At 31.0% G+C, this 15,072-nt stretch overlaps 2 protein-coding genes across 3 annotated transcripts in view; both read left to right on the forward strand.

Annotated features, from left to right (window-relative positions):
- LOC145319778 (uncharacterized) overlaps window positions 1-15,072 on the forward strand; it is a 162,940-nt gene that overhangs the window by 76,279 nt on the left and 71,589 nt on the right. Inside the window, exon 2 of the mRNA XM_080162162.1 lies at window positions 14,684-14,761. Within this exon, the coding sequence (XP_080018288.1) occupies window positions 14,684-14,761 (78 nt within the window). The remainder of the gene's footprint in view (window positions 1-14,683; window positions 14,762-15,072) is intronic.
- On the forward strand, window positions 829-4,383 carry LOC145328938 (uncharacterized). Of its 2 annotated transcripts, none has more exons than XM_080172940.1 (3): window positions 829-2,561; window positions 2,747-2,799; window positions 2,966-4,383. In XM_080172940.1, exon 3 carries the CDS (start codon window positions 3,570-3,572, stop codon window positions 4,050-4,052), a length of 483 nt encoding a protein of 160 aa, XP_080029066.1. In that variant the 5' UTR covers window positions 829-2,561; window positions 2,747-2,799; window positions 2,966-3,569; the 3' UTR covers window positions 4,053-4,383. The 2 variants fall into 2 exon arrangements, with proteins under 2 accessions (XP_080029066.1, XP_080029143.1); XM_080173017.1 differs by having other exon boundaries at window positions 829-2,455.

Here is a 15,072-nt window from a genome sequence, read left to right on the forward strand (position 1 = left end):
AGAGAGAGAGAGAGAAAGAGAGAGAGAGAGTGAGAGAGAGATATGTGTGTAGAATTGGATTGTACAATGGACATATTATATGTGGATTAATTATGATATGTGTGCAAAATTGAAATGTATAATGGACATATTATATATATATGAATGAATTATCGGAAATATTTGTATAGTAGGAAATGAATGATTATTGGAAATATTTGTATGGAGAGAAGAGAAAACTTGTTGATGTGTGTACAATGGATATATTATTTATGGATGTTTGTTGAAAATAAATCGGAAATATTTGTATAGTAGGAAATGAATGTTATTGGAAATATTTGTATGGAGAGAAGAGAACACTTGTTGATGTGTGTACAATGGATATATTATTTATGGATGTTTGTTGAAAATAAAACTTTGTGCAAGTTTTGACAATAGATCTAGTATATATAGGATTGTGTAGGGAAGAGATGTCTATTGTGTATATCTATATCCAATGATGGGTGATGCAATATAGATTAATACTAAATGTGTTGTTTAGACTTGGTGGTTAAATGTTGCAAGTTTAGTTTGACCTATATATGACTTCTATTGAAACGTTTTCGAATATGATGTATAAACCAAGGATATTAATATTCATAAAAATGGAGCATTAACACTCGTATAGTAAATGTTGATATATGATTTATATGATATATGATTTTTATTGTAATGAGGATATGATGTATAAAAACAAAGATGACAGCATCCGTAAAAACGAAGCAATGGAATGGCAGGACAAACGGACATCAACACTTGTATAGTGTCAAAATTAAATAATCAGAATATACATATAAGATTCAATGTAAGCAAATTTGTTTGTAATAAACAAGGAAGACAACATTAATAAAAGCGAAGTATTGAATGGTAGGACAAACGAACATCAACACTTGCATAGTGTCAGAACTGAATAATCTTTGTAAAAACAAGGAAGACAACATTAACAAAAGCGAAGCATTGAATGGTAGGACAAACGAACATCAACACTTGTATAGTGTCAAAACTGAAAAAATAAGTGCATAAGAGTCGATGTAAAATTGTAAGTAAATGTGTTAAAAAAGAACTGATTGAAACAGATTGATGTTTTACTTACATTTTATGAACTTGCTTATAGAGTGGCTTCGCTTATAAACCGCTTAACACGTAGCACATCTACTTGTTGTTGGGTAGGTGATAGGTTTGAATCTTGGTCTGACACTGAGTCATAACTAACAAAGTTAAAAATGGTTCCTACTGCTACTATGTGAGATGTGTGACGTTAAAGTTAGAGTGGGGAAATGTTTTCTTGAAAAAGGTTGTGCATCTCAGAGTGTTGGTTGTCTGAAGGGTGATTGGATGCTTGACACTGTAATCATAAAGTATTGTACTTTGTTGTCCCAGGAATCAATATACATCAAATCAATCGGATAATTAGATCATATGAAATTATTGACATCGCAATCATAAAGTATTGTGCTTTATTGTCCCAGGAATCAATATACATCGAATCAATCGGATAATTAGATCATATAAAATTATTGGATAATTAGATATTTTAACTGCTTCGATTATAATGTTGAATTTTGTTGTTTCCGGAATTAGTATACAATCGGATAATTAGATCATATAGAAATTTGTGGTCAAATCAACATGTTTACAAATGGAAGTACGGACGTCATAGAAATGATTATAGTGTTGCTACGTTTTTTAAATTGTACCTACCTGCTGCAGAAATCACCATGAAAAGTTCGAAATACAAAAAGTAGATAGATGTAAAGTATGGATGGGCGGACCGAATCTAATTATAGAAAAAAACAAATATATCAATAACACAGGGTGGTGAATCAAAATGGTCGTATGGATGGGCGGACCAAACCTAATTATAGGAGAAGAATTATATAAATAACACAGGGTGGTGAATCAAATTGCACTCAAACTTGAAATTGAAACATTATGTGTTGCTCAATTTTGGATGAATCAAATTAACGTGAATAGATGTGGGCGGATTTCAATCTATTTAAAAACTTGGAATATAATGAACGTATTGCGAAAGTTTTGGTGGATCAGAATAAAATGGAAAATATTGAGGGGTGGATTGAAATCTACTAAAACTTGGAATTATAATGGATGTGTTAAGTTTTTGTTTAAGCTTAAATTTTATTAAGGACACTCGATATAGAATAGTATATATTGCGATTTAGTGATGTTGATTCAGCAAAATTATTTATGAAGCTTAGAATTTCATGAAGCAAAATTGTTATAATGCATTAGATATTTGAGTGGAGCTGTCTCTCTTCATGGAGAAGGGGGGTGGGCAATAATTTGGCAAGGAAAGTTTGCACTGTCTCTCGAAGTTGGTATGCGCAAGGTGGGGTGGTGCAGAGAGGTAGCAGCAATGATGAGCAGGAGTTGGGCGTTGTATGCGCAAAAGTTGAGCTGCGCAAGAAAGTGCTCTCAGGTATAGAGAAAAATAGTTAGTTGTGCTTCAACTTTCAAGATTCTAATACATAAAAATAGTTGTGGATGATATAAGTTATTATTCAGATATTTCATTGAATAATTAGGTAAATTTTTTACTGTATTAGACTAATATATTGTATTAAGAATTATTTTTATGTTGCTCGATTATTGACAAACATTTGATTAAAATTATATTTCTTAATACATTTTTAAGAAGACATGTTGAAATTTTATTTGTTAAGTGATAACATTTAAGTATGGCATCTAAAATAATTGTATTATGTTTTAGATTGGTCGAAAAGAGGAGTAGTTGTGGTGGTTGAGATACAGTATTACCTGTTGGTGAGTTTTAGTTTGTTAAGATTTTAATGATGTTCAATATTGATATACATTTGATTAATGTTATATATACTAATACATGTTAAAGAAATTATTTTATTTTGTTGAGTGAAAATAAAATATGTATTAAATAAGTTTTGGCATCTAAAATGATTGTATTTTGTTTTAGATCGGCCGCAAGAGAAGTAGTTGGTGGTGACTGAAATTTAGTTTTGAATTTGGACATTGTTTTGTGTTGACATTGATATTATTTGAGAGTGGAGGCTGGTACATGATACACTTTGATCTGACCGATTATATGTTGAATTAAATGTTGGTGGAGAGAGAGTGGAGGCACATGATACACTTTGCTCTGACCGATTATATGTTGAATTGCTGCTGGAGAATCTGTTTATAGATTAGATGTGAAGTCTGTTGAAGTTCAGAATGCTAAACAGGAAGCTAAACAGGAAGCTAAACAGGATTGTTTAGTGATTGGGTCAGTAATATTGTGAAACATGCTATTGCTGCTGGAGAATCTGTTTATAGATTAGATGTGAAGTCTGTTGAAGTTCAGAATGCTAAACAGGAAGCTAAACAGGATGCTAAAACTGTTCTCAATAATGCGGTCAAGAAGCTTGGAGTATCACCAGGAAGGTAGATATCAAGTTCAAGTTGTATTCTCTGGCAACTATAAGGAGATTTAGTGATCATGAAAAGTACCTGAAGCTAACAACTGAGTGCTTGCACAAAACTCCAAAGGAAGCCTGTGCTGGATTGACAACATATTTGGAATGTATGGAGCTGCTGTTTATGGATTTACTAATATTCTGTCTATTGTGCAACAAAATATGTTTCCTCATGATGTACTAGAGCTGATGATGTTACAGATTAAATACTTGCAAACAATGATTGATGAAGCTATCTTTGAGCTTGAATATGATATCTTGCAAACAATGATTGATGAAGCTATCTTTGAGCTTGAATATGATATCTCTATATATGGGAAGACTATTACTGATCTTGGCAAGAAGAGTCTTAAATCAACCAGTAGTGGCAAATCATATGCAACTAATGATAGTACTGGTGATAGTGATGATCATAATCCTACTGAAGCAAGTCAATCTGTTGGTACTGGTGATAGTGATAATCATAATCCTACTGAAGCAAGTCAATCTGTTGATACTGTTGTTGCAACCCTTTCTCAACCTGTTATAAGTACTCCAATCAACAGTCCAACTGCTGCCAAGGAGAAGAAAAGTAATTTAGTTTTATAGATTGCTAGATTTATAATAACTGTTGAAAAGTTTTGAAGACTTGGAGGTGTTAAATTTAAGCATTTAAGCAACAGTTGTGGATAATAAGACGTCGGAGAGTAGTTTTGAAGTTTAATTTGAAAATTGAGGATTCGTATGTCAAGGATAATGAAATAACATTGAGTTAAATGAAATATGTTGATATTGTAACATTTTGAACAGATGTGCACAGTGTGCCAGATTAACGTAAATAAATGCACAGTGAGTCAGGTAGATACAAAGAGTTAAACGAATTATGTTGATATTTATTTTGAACAGATGTGCACAGTGTGTCAGGATGATGCAAATAAATGCACAGTGAGTCAGATAGCTACAAAAAGATGTATTTACAGTTGTCAAAATGAGAAGTATTTAGTTGATATATAATGATATACAGAGATATACACCATGGGCTAGAAGCTATTGTGAAGTTGTGCAGAATTTTAAAATAGCATGCATTGTATCTTAAATATATTTATGACTGATAAAACGGATATTTGTAAGTTGTTAATACAGTGGGCAGTCAAAGTATAATGCTGGTTAGTGAAATTTTAGCTGTTCTAAAGAAGGCGGGGCTTAAAGTTGATGTGGCTGTTGTAGATTTGACTGCCAGGTTGGATATCTTACTTGTCAATAGCTGGTGTGTTTGTCGATAGTTAGTATTGAAAAACAAAATGGATCAGATTTCGAATCAATCTATGGCGAAGGTTTTGGTTGCTTTTGTTCGGCTGCAGTTTTCTCTGTGTTTGTTGTTTCTGTTCATTGTTTTCAACGTTATCATTGGTTGGAGTGTCGACAGTAGCATCATTGTTATAACGAAAATCATTGGCAGTTTCTGTATTTTGAATGACATGTCGATTTTTGGAATCTAACAGAGATGTTAATAGCAGTTATTGTGGTTGTCATTATTAGGCTTAAGTCATGCCTGACTATGCAATAGATATAATCTCCTGGATGATAAATGTGAACAGCAGTTCTGATTTTTGATCTGAGACCTCAAACATTTGGCAGGTTTGGTTACTAGAATGGTTGAGTTAGATGCTCGGTTGGCTAACCTGCAGGATCAGCAACGTATTTTGAATCAGGAAAGGGTGAATGTTGGGAAGTAGTTAGAGTCGATGCTAGAAAGGATTTGATCCCAATTTTTTGAAGAGATTGGAGGCTTCTTGTGGTGGAGGTGAATGGCTGTTGTGTTGTTTGAGAAAATCACAGTTGCTAAGTGGAAACCAGTTTATAACTAAGTTTATAACTAAGCTAAGGTCAACTGGTATAGTTATATCGTCTGTGGTGTTGTAGCATTGGTATGGTTATGTCATTTGTGAGATGTTGATGGATTGATGGATAATGATGGATTGATGGATATGAATGATACTACTATTATCAAGAAAAATCTGGCAAAAGAAAATGAATATTATGATCAAGAATAATTATAGTTTTACTGTGTATTAATTCATATTTTATTTTATTTTTATGTATTAATGTTTAAGTATTTGTTGAGGCAGTAGTAGTCTCGAAAGGTTTAATATTAATGCTTTTATAACAATGCATCTCTAATGACATGTTTTTAAATCAATGCATTCTGATGGTTATATGTTAATCAGTGTTTTTATTTATCATGCATTTATAATAACTATGTTAATCAATGCATTTCCAATGTTTATGTGTTAATCAATGCTTTATATGTTAATCAATGCATTTTTCAATGATTATATGTTAATCAATGTTTTTTTAAAAAAATAAAAAAAAAGAGAAAAAAAAACACATAAAAAAAAAAGGAACATATAAGAAACATAAAAGAGTTCTAAGGAATCAAAACAAAAAGAGAAAAAAAATGTATATGAAATGTTTAAAGATCTGGAAATAAAATAAAAAAAAAAAAAAAAATTATGGCAGGTGTCATACCAGATCAATTATTATCTATTTAATAAGCATTCAATGCTACTTATAATATATATGATAATTAACATGTAATAAACATATTGTTATATTCAATCTGAAATATTACAGTTTTGAAATCCATGTTCCTGTTAAAGCCAGGGAGAAATGTGATGTATAGTCCCTTTCTTCCTGACTTGAGAGCAATGTATGTATTTTGTTTATTAGCTTTTAGTTCTTGTGTCAACCGTTTCGGAGCAAGACATTGCTCTGCAACACGACACGAACATAAAAGTGAACAGTTGTCTTAATATTAATATTATTATTGTATGTTAATCTTGTCTTGAATTAATACACTTTATAAGAATATTTAGCTGTTTGTTCTTGCTATTACTACACGTCACAGCTATCTAATACACTATATCTTCCAAATGGGTACAGTAAGTTTGAGGAAATAAGGAGAAAATTAAATTTAAAAATCACTTTCATTTCTTTCCCTCTCCCTCTTTCTCGTACTTTTTCTACTTTTCATTTTAGGAGAAAAAGTTTTTTTAGTTCGCAATTTGAAGGAACAATTGCAAAACAACTAAAACATAGGTTTAAAAAACTTAAAATATTTTTGAAAACAGTTTGCGCTGTTTAAGGACAAGACATTCCCAAGATAGCATTCTTACAAATACGAATAATTTTTAGGGTATTGTTAGATATAGTGTTTCATGTCAGCAATCAAAATCAGCAATGTGACGTTATAAAAAATTGAGATGAGGATTAGAGGAGAAGTAGGAATGAAAACCCTTAAAAAAGAGATGGACAATCCCTCATTTTTATGACGTCACATGGCTGATTTTTGGGACACTTTGTGTTTAAATTTCATTTTTGCTAATTTTTAGATTTTCTGTTTTAATTGAATGCCAGCATTTTATTTTTGTGACAAGTTTATTTTGCGTTGGTAATGGAAAAAAACCATCAAAATTAGCTCAGCTTCACTTAAACATTGAGTTAAGCAAAAAAAAAGGATGACAACATCCATAAAAACGAAGCTCTAAAACGGTAGGACAAAAGGGCATTAACACTTAGGGTATAGTGTCAGAACTTAATCAGAATATAAATGTATAAGAGGCAAAGCAAAATTGTAAGTAAATTTGATGAAAAAATGCTTGATGCCGGATAATGTTTAAGAACATTTTTAGGACTTGATTATAGAGTTACTTCGCTTATAATATTGTACTTTGTTGTCCCATGAATCAGTATATTAAAAATCAGATCAATCGGATAATAGAAAATTTGTTGTTAAAAAAGTGAAAAAATCAACATGTTAAAAATGGACATACGAACATTATGGTAACGATTATAAAGTTGCTACGCTTTCTAAATTGTACCTAACTACTACAGTGATCACCATGCAAAATTTGATACCGATAGCAAAATTCTAACGTGCCTAAATTAACGAAAAAAGCTATCCGTCACGGACGGACGTACGAACCAAACCTTATCATAATTAATCCTCGCTTTTAAAAAGGAGTAGCTAAGATGGGAGGGAGGTGGGTTGGGTTAACTTAGGCCTTTTCGTAGTTTAGCTGCTCTACAATTAGGATATGTTTGTACGTCTGATCGATCTTTTTAAAACAATATTGGAATATACAACTCGAGCATGGGGGACAGCGGAAAGAAACATATGTGACTTCATAAAAATACGTCAATTATCCTTTTTTTAATCACCTTTTTAACCCCCTCAAGCAAAAACCCAGAGCCTGCCACTATACCTTTTATTTCGCAAGATTTATACATATTATAGTGGCTACGCCCCAAGAGGCTTCTAAGAAATAATTCACTGTTTATGAGAACAATAACAAAAACGTCCTTGTTTGGTTTAAAAAATGTTTGTACTCAACAACTAATTGTGTTGTTTCATGGATTGCACTTTTTGGGCAACTTTTCTACAGTCTTTTTATGTTAATTATGACAACATCCATAAGTAGCGAAGCTTTTTTATAGCTTCATTAACAAAAAAAAAGGGAAAGACTAACTAACATAGTGTAGTTAGGACACAAGGAAACCCTAGTAGAATCTAAAGTTGTATAAATTCAAACATTAACATGCCTACCTATACACAGTGAAAAAAACGGGTATTGTCCCTTTCGTGGCAACGTCTCTTAAGGGGCGTTTCGTCGTATTTTCTCATTAGCATTTAGGTTAGGTGATTGCCCAGTAGAGTTAGGCAATTGGCCACGCAGAGTTAGAGCTTCAAGCAGGAGAAAAAGTCATTAAGTAAAGTGGGTTTTGGAAGCTTTTTATAGTGCCTATAAAAATAACGACATACCGGCCTACCATTATTCAATAAAAATGTATACTTGTCTGCCTATTGGAAATATCAGATGCGTATCTCATGAAACAGACGAGTAAAAAACATTTTTATTCATAATTTCCACCAAATTAGTCCCAAAATAATCTTTTAAACTATGCCTCTCCTAAAATTTTATTTTCATAAAACTGTACATTTACAGTCAATAATAACTCAATTCCCTTAAATTCTATGAAAAGGAATTAATTAAAGTGTGCAGTTTTGTAGGGATAGTACAATGGAAGAAAAAATCTTCCCCCCAATCAATATTAATAAACTGTTGTCATTTTGGAAAATTAAAAATTTGTCTTTGCAAATACTTTTCATTTATAATGAAAGTAAATTTGTCGGCAATTGTCCTCTCCTTCCCTGGCATCAGTAATGACATGATTATATTATTATCCATTGTTTTGATGGTCCATTTTAATTGAAAGCAAATTATTGGATTTTATACAAAACGAACAATACCAACTCAATTATGACCAATTAGAGAATTGTAATTCTCATAAAACAGCCATTAATTATGCCCCAAAATAAAGCAAATCTTATGAAATATTAGTACCAACCAAAGATGGAGGGGACATTAGTCTGTTTATTACACTAGCCCCAAAAGTTTAATGATAACGTTTTTTCGTGGGCTTAACAAGCTTGGTGACTTTTATTGAATTTTTATTGGTTAGTTCATTTAGCTGAAGACGTTTCAACCACTAATTGTAATTTATAGAACGGGTAATTTGGGGTATCATCTTTGGGACTGTACATCAATTTATCGTCCATTGTCTTATTTTTTTAGATACCTGCAAATTTGCAGTTTTGAATGAACTCTCCCAATTATATAGAATTGAAATATCTTTTCATTGTTTTGTTGCTGGGAATATATGTAGAGGAACAAATAGAATTAAATCAAAGCATATATGCCTGCAGGGATCTAAAGGGATAAGACAACGGCCAATAAATGATTCCCAATGATGATTCACAAAATTACCCCTTCTGTAGATTAAAATTATTGTTTTGTTGCTGGGAATAGAGAGGAACAAATAGAATTAAATCAAAGCATATATGCATGCAGGGATCTAAAGGGATAAGACAATGGCCAATAAGATAATGTACATTCCCCAATGATGATGCACAAAATTACATATATGCCCTTGTTAAAATTAGTTTTGGTACTTATTAACATAAAAATATCTAACATATAAAGTAGTAAGTTTTTTTTTGTCTGAAGGTAAAGATTTCGGAAATTGCTAGATTTGATTGTTTATACTTTTCAGAGAAGATTTATAACAGTTTGGGTTAATTTTAGGTTAGCTTCCCACCCTATCCTAGAAGCTAATTATTAATTTTGGAAGAATTAAAAAATCAATATTGATAATATATAATATTAACAAAAATCTTTATTATATTGTTATATTACATAACACATAATTAATTTATTAATTATCAATAACAGATTATATTATTGATTCCATCTCTTATTTAGAAAATAATAGTTTTCTATGATTTGAAATAATTGTTTTTTACATTGTTTGTGATCATTTAGAAAAATTATATCCTATTGTGAATAGTATCAATTATTATTTGTCTGTAGAGATCTCTCACACTTCTAAGCTAAATATTGTGCTTGAGTTTTTATGAACATAAAATAATCTCTAAAACGCGCACAAGATTACAATAAACTAAAATCCTATGTTTTAATGAAGATATTATTACTGGGATCTTACATCAGATTTTCATGTTCTCTCATACTCTGATAAAGTTAAACTTGCAGCGGGCTAAAATAACTATTATCCCCTTAAAATACCTTTACCCCATCTCCTCTCCTCCTACTGGACGAACGAATTATCCAATAAACTAGTTCCATGTTAGCAAGCTGTCATAATATCCATGTATATTCTACATCCAAATCTATTTTTCAATGACATTATTTCTATTTCCTTTTTCTGTCTCGCTTCAATAAAGAATAATAATAATATTATATTGTTATACATTATATGTATTATATAATAAATATAATAAGTTCAAAAAGGTATTCTTTTGTTATGGGGGATATCATTATTTTAACCAGCTGCGAGCATCACGAGTACCTACAAATCTAATTCAACATCCAAGTAATAATATACCTATTGTAATAGAGTTAACCTATATAATACTTGGTTTTGGTGCATTTCAAGGTAAGAGTTGTGGCTGATACGAGAATTTTATTTCACATATATTTATATCAAAACAGCAATTTTATTTTTGGAGAAAAAAACCTAAAATTTATGGGATTTTTTTGAAAAATCGTTTAGTTATTTATGGCATCATATTAAAGACAGCTTTCCACTGGTATTAAAATAAGAATATGAGATTAATATATGTTATTCCCGAGGGACAAAAGGACCGGGCTAACAAAACTGGTATTCATTTTTTGATTAGTTTGTGCTTTACAGGATAGTTTTTTTCCTTGTATCCACGCTGTTCAAGGAGATTTTTAAAAACTTTATAAATTATTAGCAAAATATTTAGTAAAATTTTGTTTGTATGTAGTATTGTAAAATTACCAATATTTGAAATGTACAAATTCAAGATCAAAGTAAAGATTCGATAATGGAATAAACCAGAGAGAGACAGAGAGAGAGAGAGAGAGAGAGAGAGAGAGAGAGAGAGAGAGAGAGAGAGAGAGAGAGAGAGAGAGAGAGAGAGAGAGAGAGAGAGAGAGAGAGAGAGAGAGAGAGAGAGAGAGAGAGAGAGAGAGAGAGAGAGAGAGAGAGAGAGAGAGAGAGAGAGAGAGAGAGAGAGGGACAATGGGATGTCCATTACACTCGTCCCCAAAGTTACATAATAACGTTGTCTTAACAATATTGGGGACTAAATTTTTCTCGGTTGCTTCATTATGTTGAGTGTTCAAACATTTTAACCATTGATTTTAATCTACAAAGGGTGTAATTTTGTGTATCATCATTGTGGATGTACATCAAGAGAGATAGAGAGAGAGAGAGAGAGATTTGTTTATGATTTTATGATTTTTCCTTAAAAATTAAAATAAATTTATAATCTATTAAACATGTATTAATCAACATTAATTGATGTACATCTCTAATGATACACAAAATTAACTCGTTTGTATATTGAAATCAGTGGACACTCAACTTAATAAAACAACTAATGAAAAACAAATTGTCCCCAACTTTAAGGACTAGTGAAATAACCTACCCAATGTCCCCTCCCTCCCTGGTTTCTCGTACTTGTATGCAAAAAACACTTAAATAAAAACATTGCATTGCAAAAATATAAAGCTATTAAAACAATTATTGACATCAATATTAATGCATATTATTCAGGCTTTTTAAATAGTTAACGAAGAGCCAAATCAGGGGAAAAAACTGATTTAATTATTTATTAATTAGATGTTTAGAAACATTTATTTTTATTTTTCAGAACACTAGAAGGGTTTTGAACATTTAAGAAATAAGTTTTTCTGTAAGTTATAGATTAAATGTTGCCTATTTGTATAATATTACATCTTTCTGGCCTTAGGTGACTCGTGAAACAGTATATTAGTCCTGTTTTTGCCCAATGTTGAAGTCTTTAAAACATTACTGTACTTTTGTACCTGAATTACAATGGTGTATGACTATGTCTACAATAATTGAGGAATATTTGAAGATTCTAATTAGTTTGTTAAGCTTATCACCTCTCTCTATCCGTAATACAAAGTATAACGATGCCTGTCCGTCCGACTTTCTGTCGGAATCTTTTTGAAGGGCGAAGCCACTGGTATGCATTAAAGACACACACAAAAAATAAACATTTTGACCATAAAATTCTTTGAACGTACTTTTATATAGAATTTTAGTAATTAAAGATTTATATAATTTTAATTATAACAAATTTAAAAGAAATTCATGTTGTGCTATTATAAAGATTTTTATTTTATTAAAATTGTTCATTCATCATTTTATCACAATTTAGATTACTAGCGGCTTCACCCCAAGCCTCTAGGGGTTTTGCCCAAAGAGGTTTAATCAAACCAATTTTTCGTATTTTATATTTATTTAAAAGAAAAATTTTTTTAAAAAAATATTTTTTTTTTGGGGGGGGGGTATTTTTCATTTTTTAGGGGGGTTGGGGGTGTCCCACCATCCAAGAAAATAGTTATAAACCTTCCCGGGACCCCACTATTTTAATTTTAGTTTTAAAAAGAAAAAAAAAATTTGGGGGGGGTTGGGGGTGTCCCACCATCTAAGAAAATAGTTATGAACCTTCCCGGGAGAAGCTACCCTGTAAAGGAGAACCTGATCGGTTTAGCGGTTGGCGAGATCCTTCGCTTCAAACAAACATACAGACATCGTTCTACTTTGTATTATAGATATTAGCAACATGATCATTTTTCTAAAGCGAAGCTAATCTTTAATTATGGTCAGTCCGTCCATTCGTAACAAATAGCTCTTATAATTAACTAATGTTAGAATTGTCCTATCAACTAGGCATTGTAAATTTATATAAAAGTTTTGTACAATTTAAAAAGCGTTCTAAAATGTGAGTTTGTCCTTAAAAATATTTCCTTTATTTTAGCAGTTTTTCAACAAAATTACCAATTTCATTACTATTTTATTACTAGGTTATATTCTGCTAATTCAGTTCTTACACTCTGCAAGTGTTATTTTTCGTTTGTCCTACCTTTTCAGAGCTTCGCTGTTATAGTTGTTGTAAAACATGTTTAACAGAAAATCTATATATTTAGTTAATTAAAGCTAGGTTTTTTTCGACTTTCACAAATATTTCTAAAAAGGTTTATTTACTAAAATGCTTTTCAAACTTATGTACATTCAAAAGAAAATTTACATTTGAAATACATATATTTCATTAAGTATTAACCCTGATATATAAACAATGTAAAACTTGTATTTGATAATATTTTCTCGTATTCATTCCAATCCGGTGGATAGGAACCGGTTCTCATCCATACGAAAAAACTATGTCTAGCATTGTATTATATCCAGCTTTCTACAAATATAAAAATACACAATCATAAGATTAAAACCAGTTTTTTTAGCCCGTGCCTTCGGCACCTCGGGGCTAAAAAAACTGGTTTTTAACCTTATAATTGTACATTCTATATCCGCGGAAAGCCGTTTATAATACGATGCGAGAAATAACTATTCTTAATTATAAGAATGTACTTATTATATATCTGTCTATATAGAATTAGCAAAAAATATAATAAGGATTAATATAATAATAAGCTTAGTAGCCATGGTTATACATTTATTAATAACCTTCATTTTTAAAAGCGAAGCTTTTCTGTAATTAAAATCGGTCCGTACACCCGTCAGTCCCTAACGGTTAGCTCTTTTCGTTAATTTAGGCATGTTAGAATTGTCCTATCGATTTCAAATTTTGCATGGAGATTGCTGTAGTAGTTAGGTACGATTTTAAAAGCATAGCAACTCTATAACCGTTACCGGAATGTTCGTACTTTCATTTTAAACATGTTGATTTTTAACCTTTTTAACATCAAATTTTTATGTGATATACTTATTTGATTGATCTAATTTGTTTAATACTGATTCTTAGGACAACAAGTACTATATTATCAGCGAAGCATCACTTTAATTAAGTCATAAAAACATTATCCTGCATTTAAGCAGTTTTTCAACAAATTTAAGTAAAATTTTTATACTTTTATATTCTGATTATTCAGTTTTGACACTCTATAAGTATTAATTTTCGTTTGTCCTACCGATTAAGAGCTTCGCTTTTATGGATGTTGTCATCCTTGTTTATTAATAAACGGATTCCGTCATTTTTTCTTAGATTATAGGAATAGATATAGAATATAAGTGGATATTATAACAGGGGAATAATTGTCGTCAATTTAGGTTGATAACATGGTCAGATTATTCATCGAGGGAATGGGGGTATAGTAATTTTAGCCCGCTGAGAGTTTCACTTTATTAGAGAACATTAAAATCTGATATAATATCCACGTAAAAATGTATCCATTTTTATAGGTTTTTGTATTTTTCATAGAAAATGTTTGATCAAAATTATTTTTAAGTCTGTAAATCAATAACAATTAGTCAGCTGTAACCAACTATTACATTAGTTCGAGAGAAAAAAATATTTAATATTTTCAGCTTATTTTTTCCTGATTTTGAGGGGCAACGGTTCGTAATGTGATAAGCGAAGCATCTCTATTATCAAGTCCTCAAAATGTACACAGTATTCTGTAATCAAGCAGTTTTGAACAAATATGCTTATAAATTTGTTTATACTTCTGTATTATATTTTGCTTATTCAGTTTTGACACTCTTCAAGTGTTAATGTTCGTTTGTCCTACCGCTTCAGACATTCGCTTTAATGGATGTGGTCATCCTTGTTTTGTCATATTTAACAGTTTTTTTTTCTATTTCAGTTCTTTGAACCTGGGAACTTCAACGTCAAGTGATGAAGAACTAGATCAGGACCTCAGACAAGGAATTCAGAACATCATGTAAGTCATGCTTTTTTTACAAGAGGTTACGCCTCTAGGGACGCTAATGTAGGGGGGATGGGAGAGGACCACCATACCTTTTTTAGTTTAAAAAAGTATTAGAAAAAGTAAATTTTGTACTTGTTACATAATTATACCAATGATTAGATTTTGTTAGTATTATATATAGTTCCAAAATTGGCCGCTAGCTATCTCTTTCATATATTCAAAGGTATAATCATATCTTTATCTATTTTTGTTGAATATTATTTCTAAGTGAATCATTGCAACAATTTAATTTCTACATACAAAATTTATAAGTATTAACAAAA

Source organism: Acartia tonsa, chromosome 1 (genome assembly GCF_053477335.1).
Source record: "Acartia tonsa isolate MP-2025a chromosome 1, ASM5347733v1, whole genome shotgun sequence".
NCBI classification, from domain to species: Eukaryota; Metazoa; Arthropoda; class Copepoda; order Calanoida; family Acartiidae; genus Acartia; species Acartia tonsa.

Coding starts and splice junctions, on each gene's coding strand:
- LOC145328938 (XM_080172940.1), top strand. CDS start 3,570: ATGTATGGAGCTGCTGTTTATGGATTTACTAATATTCTGTCTATTGTG.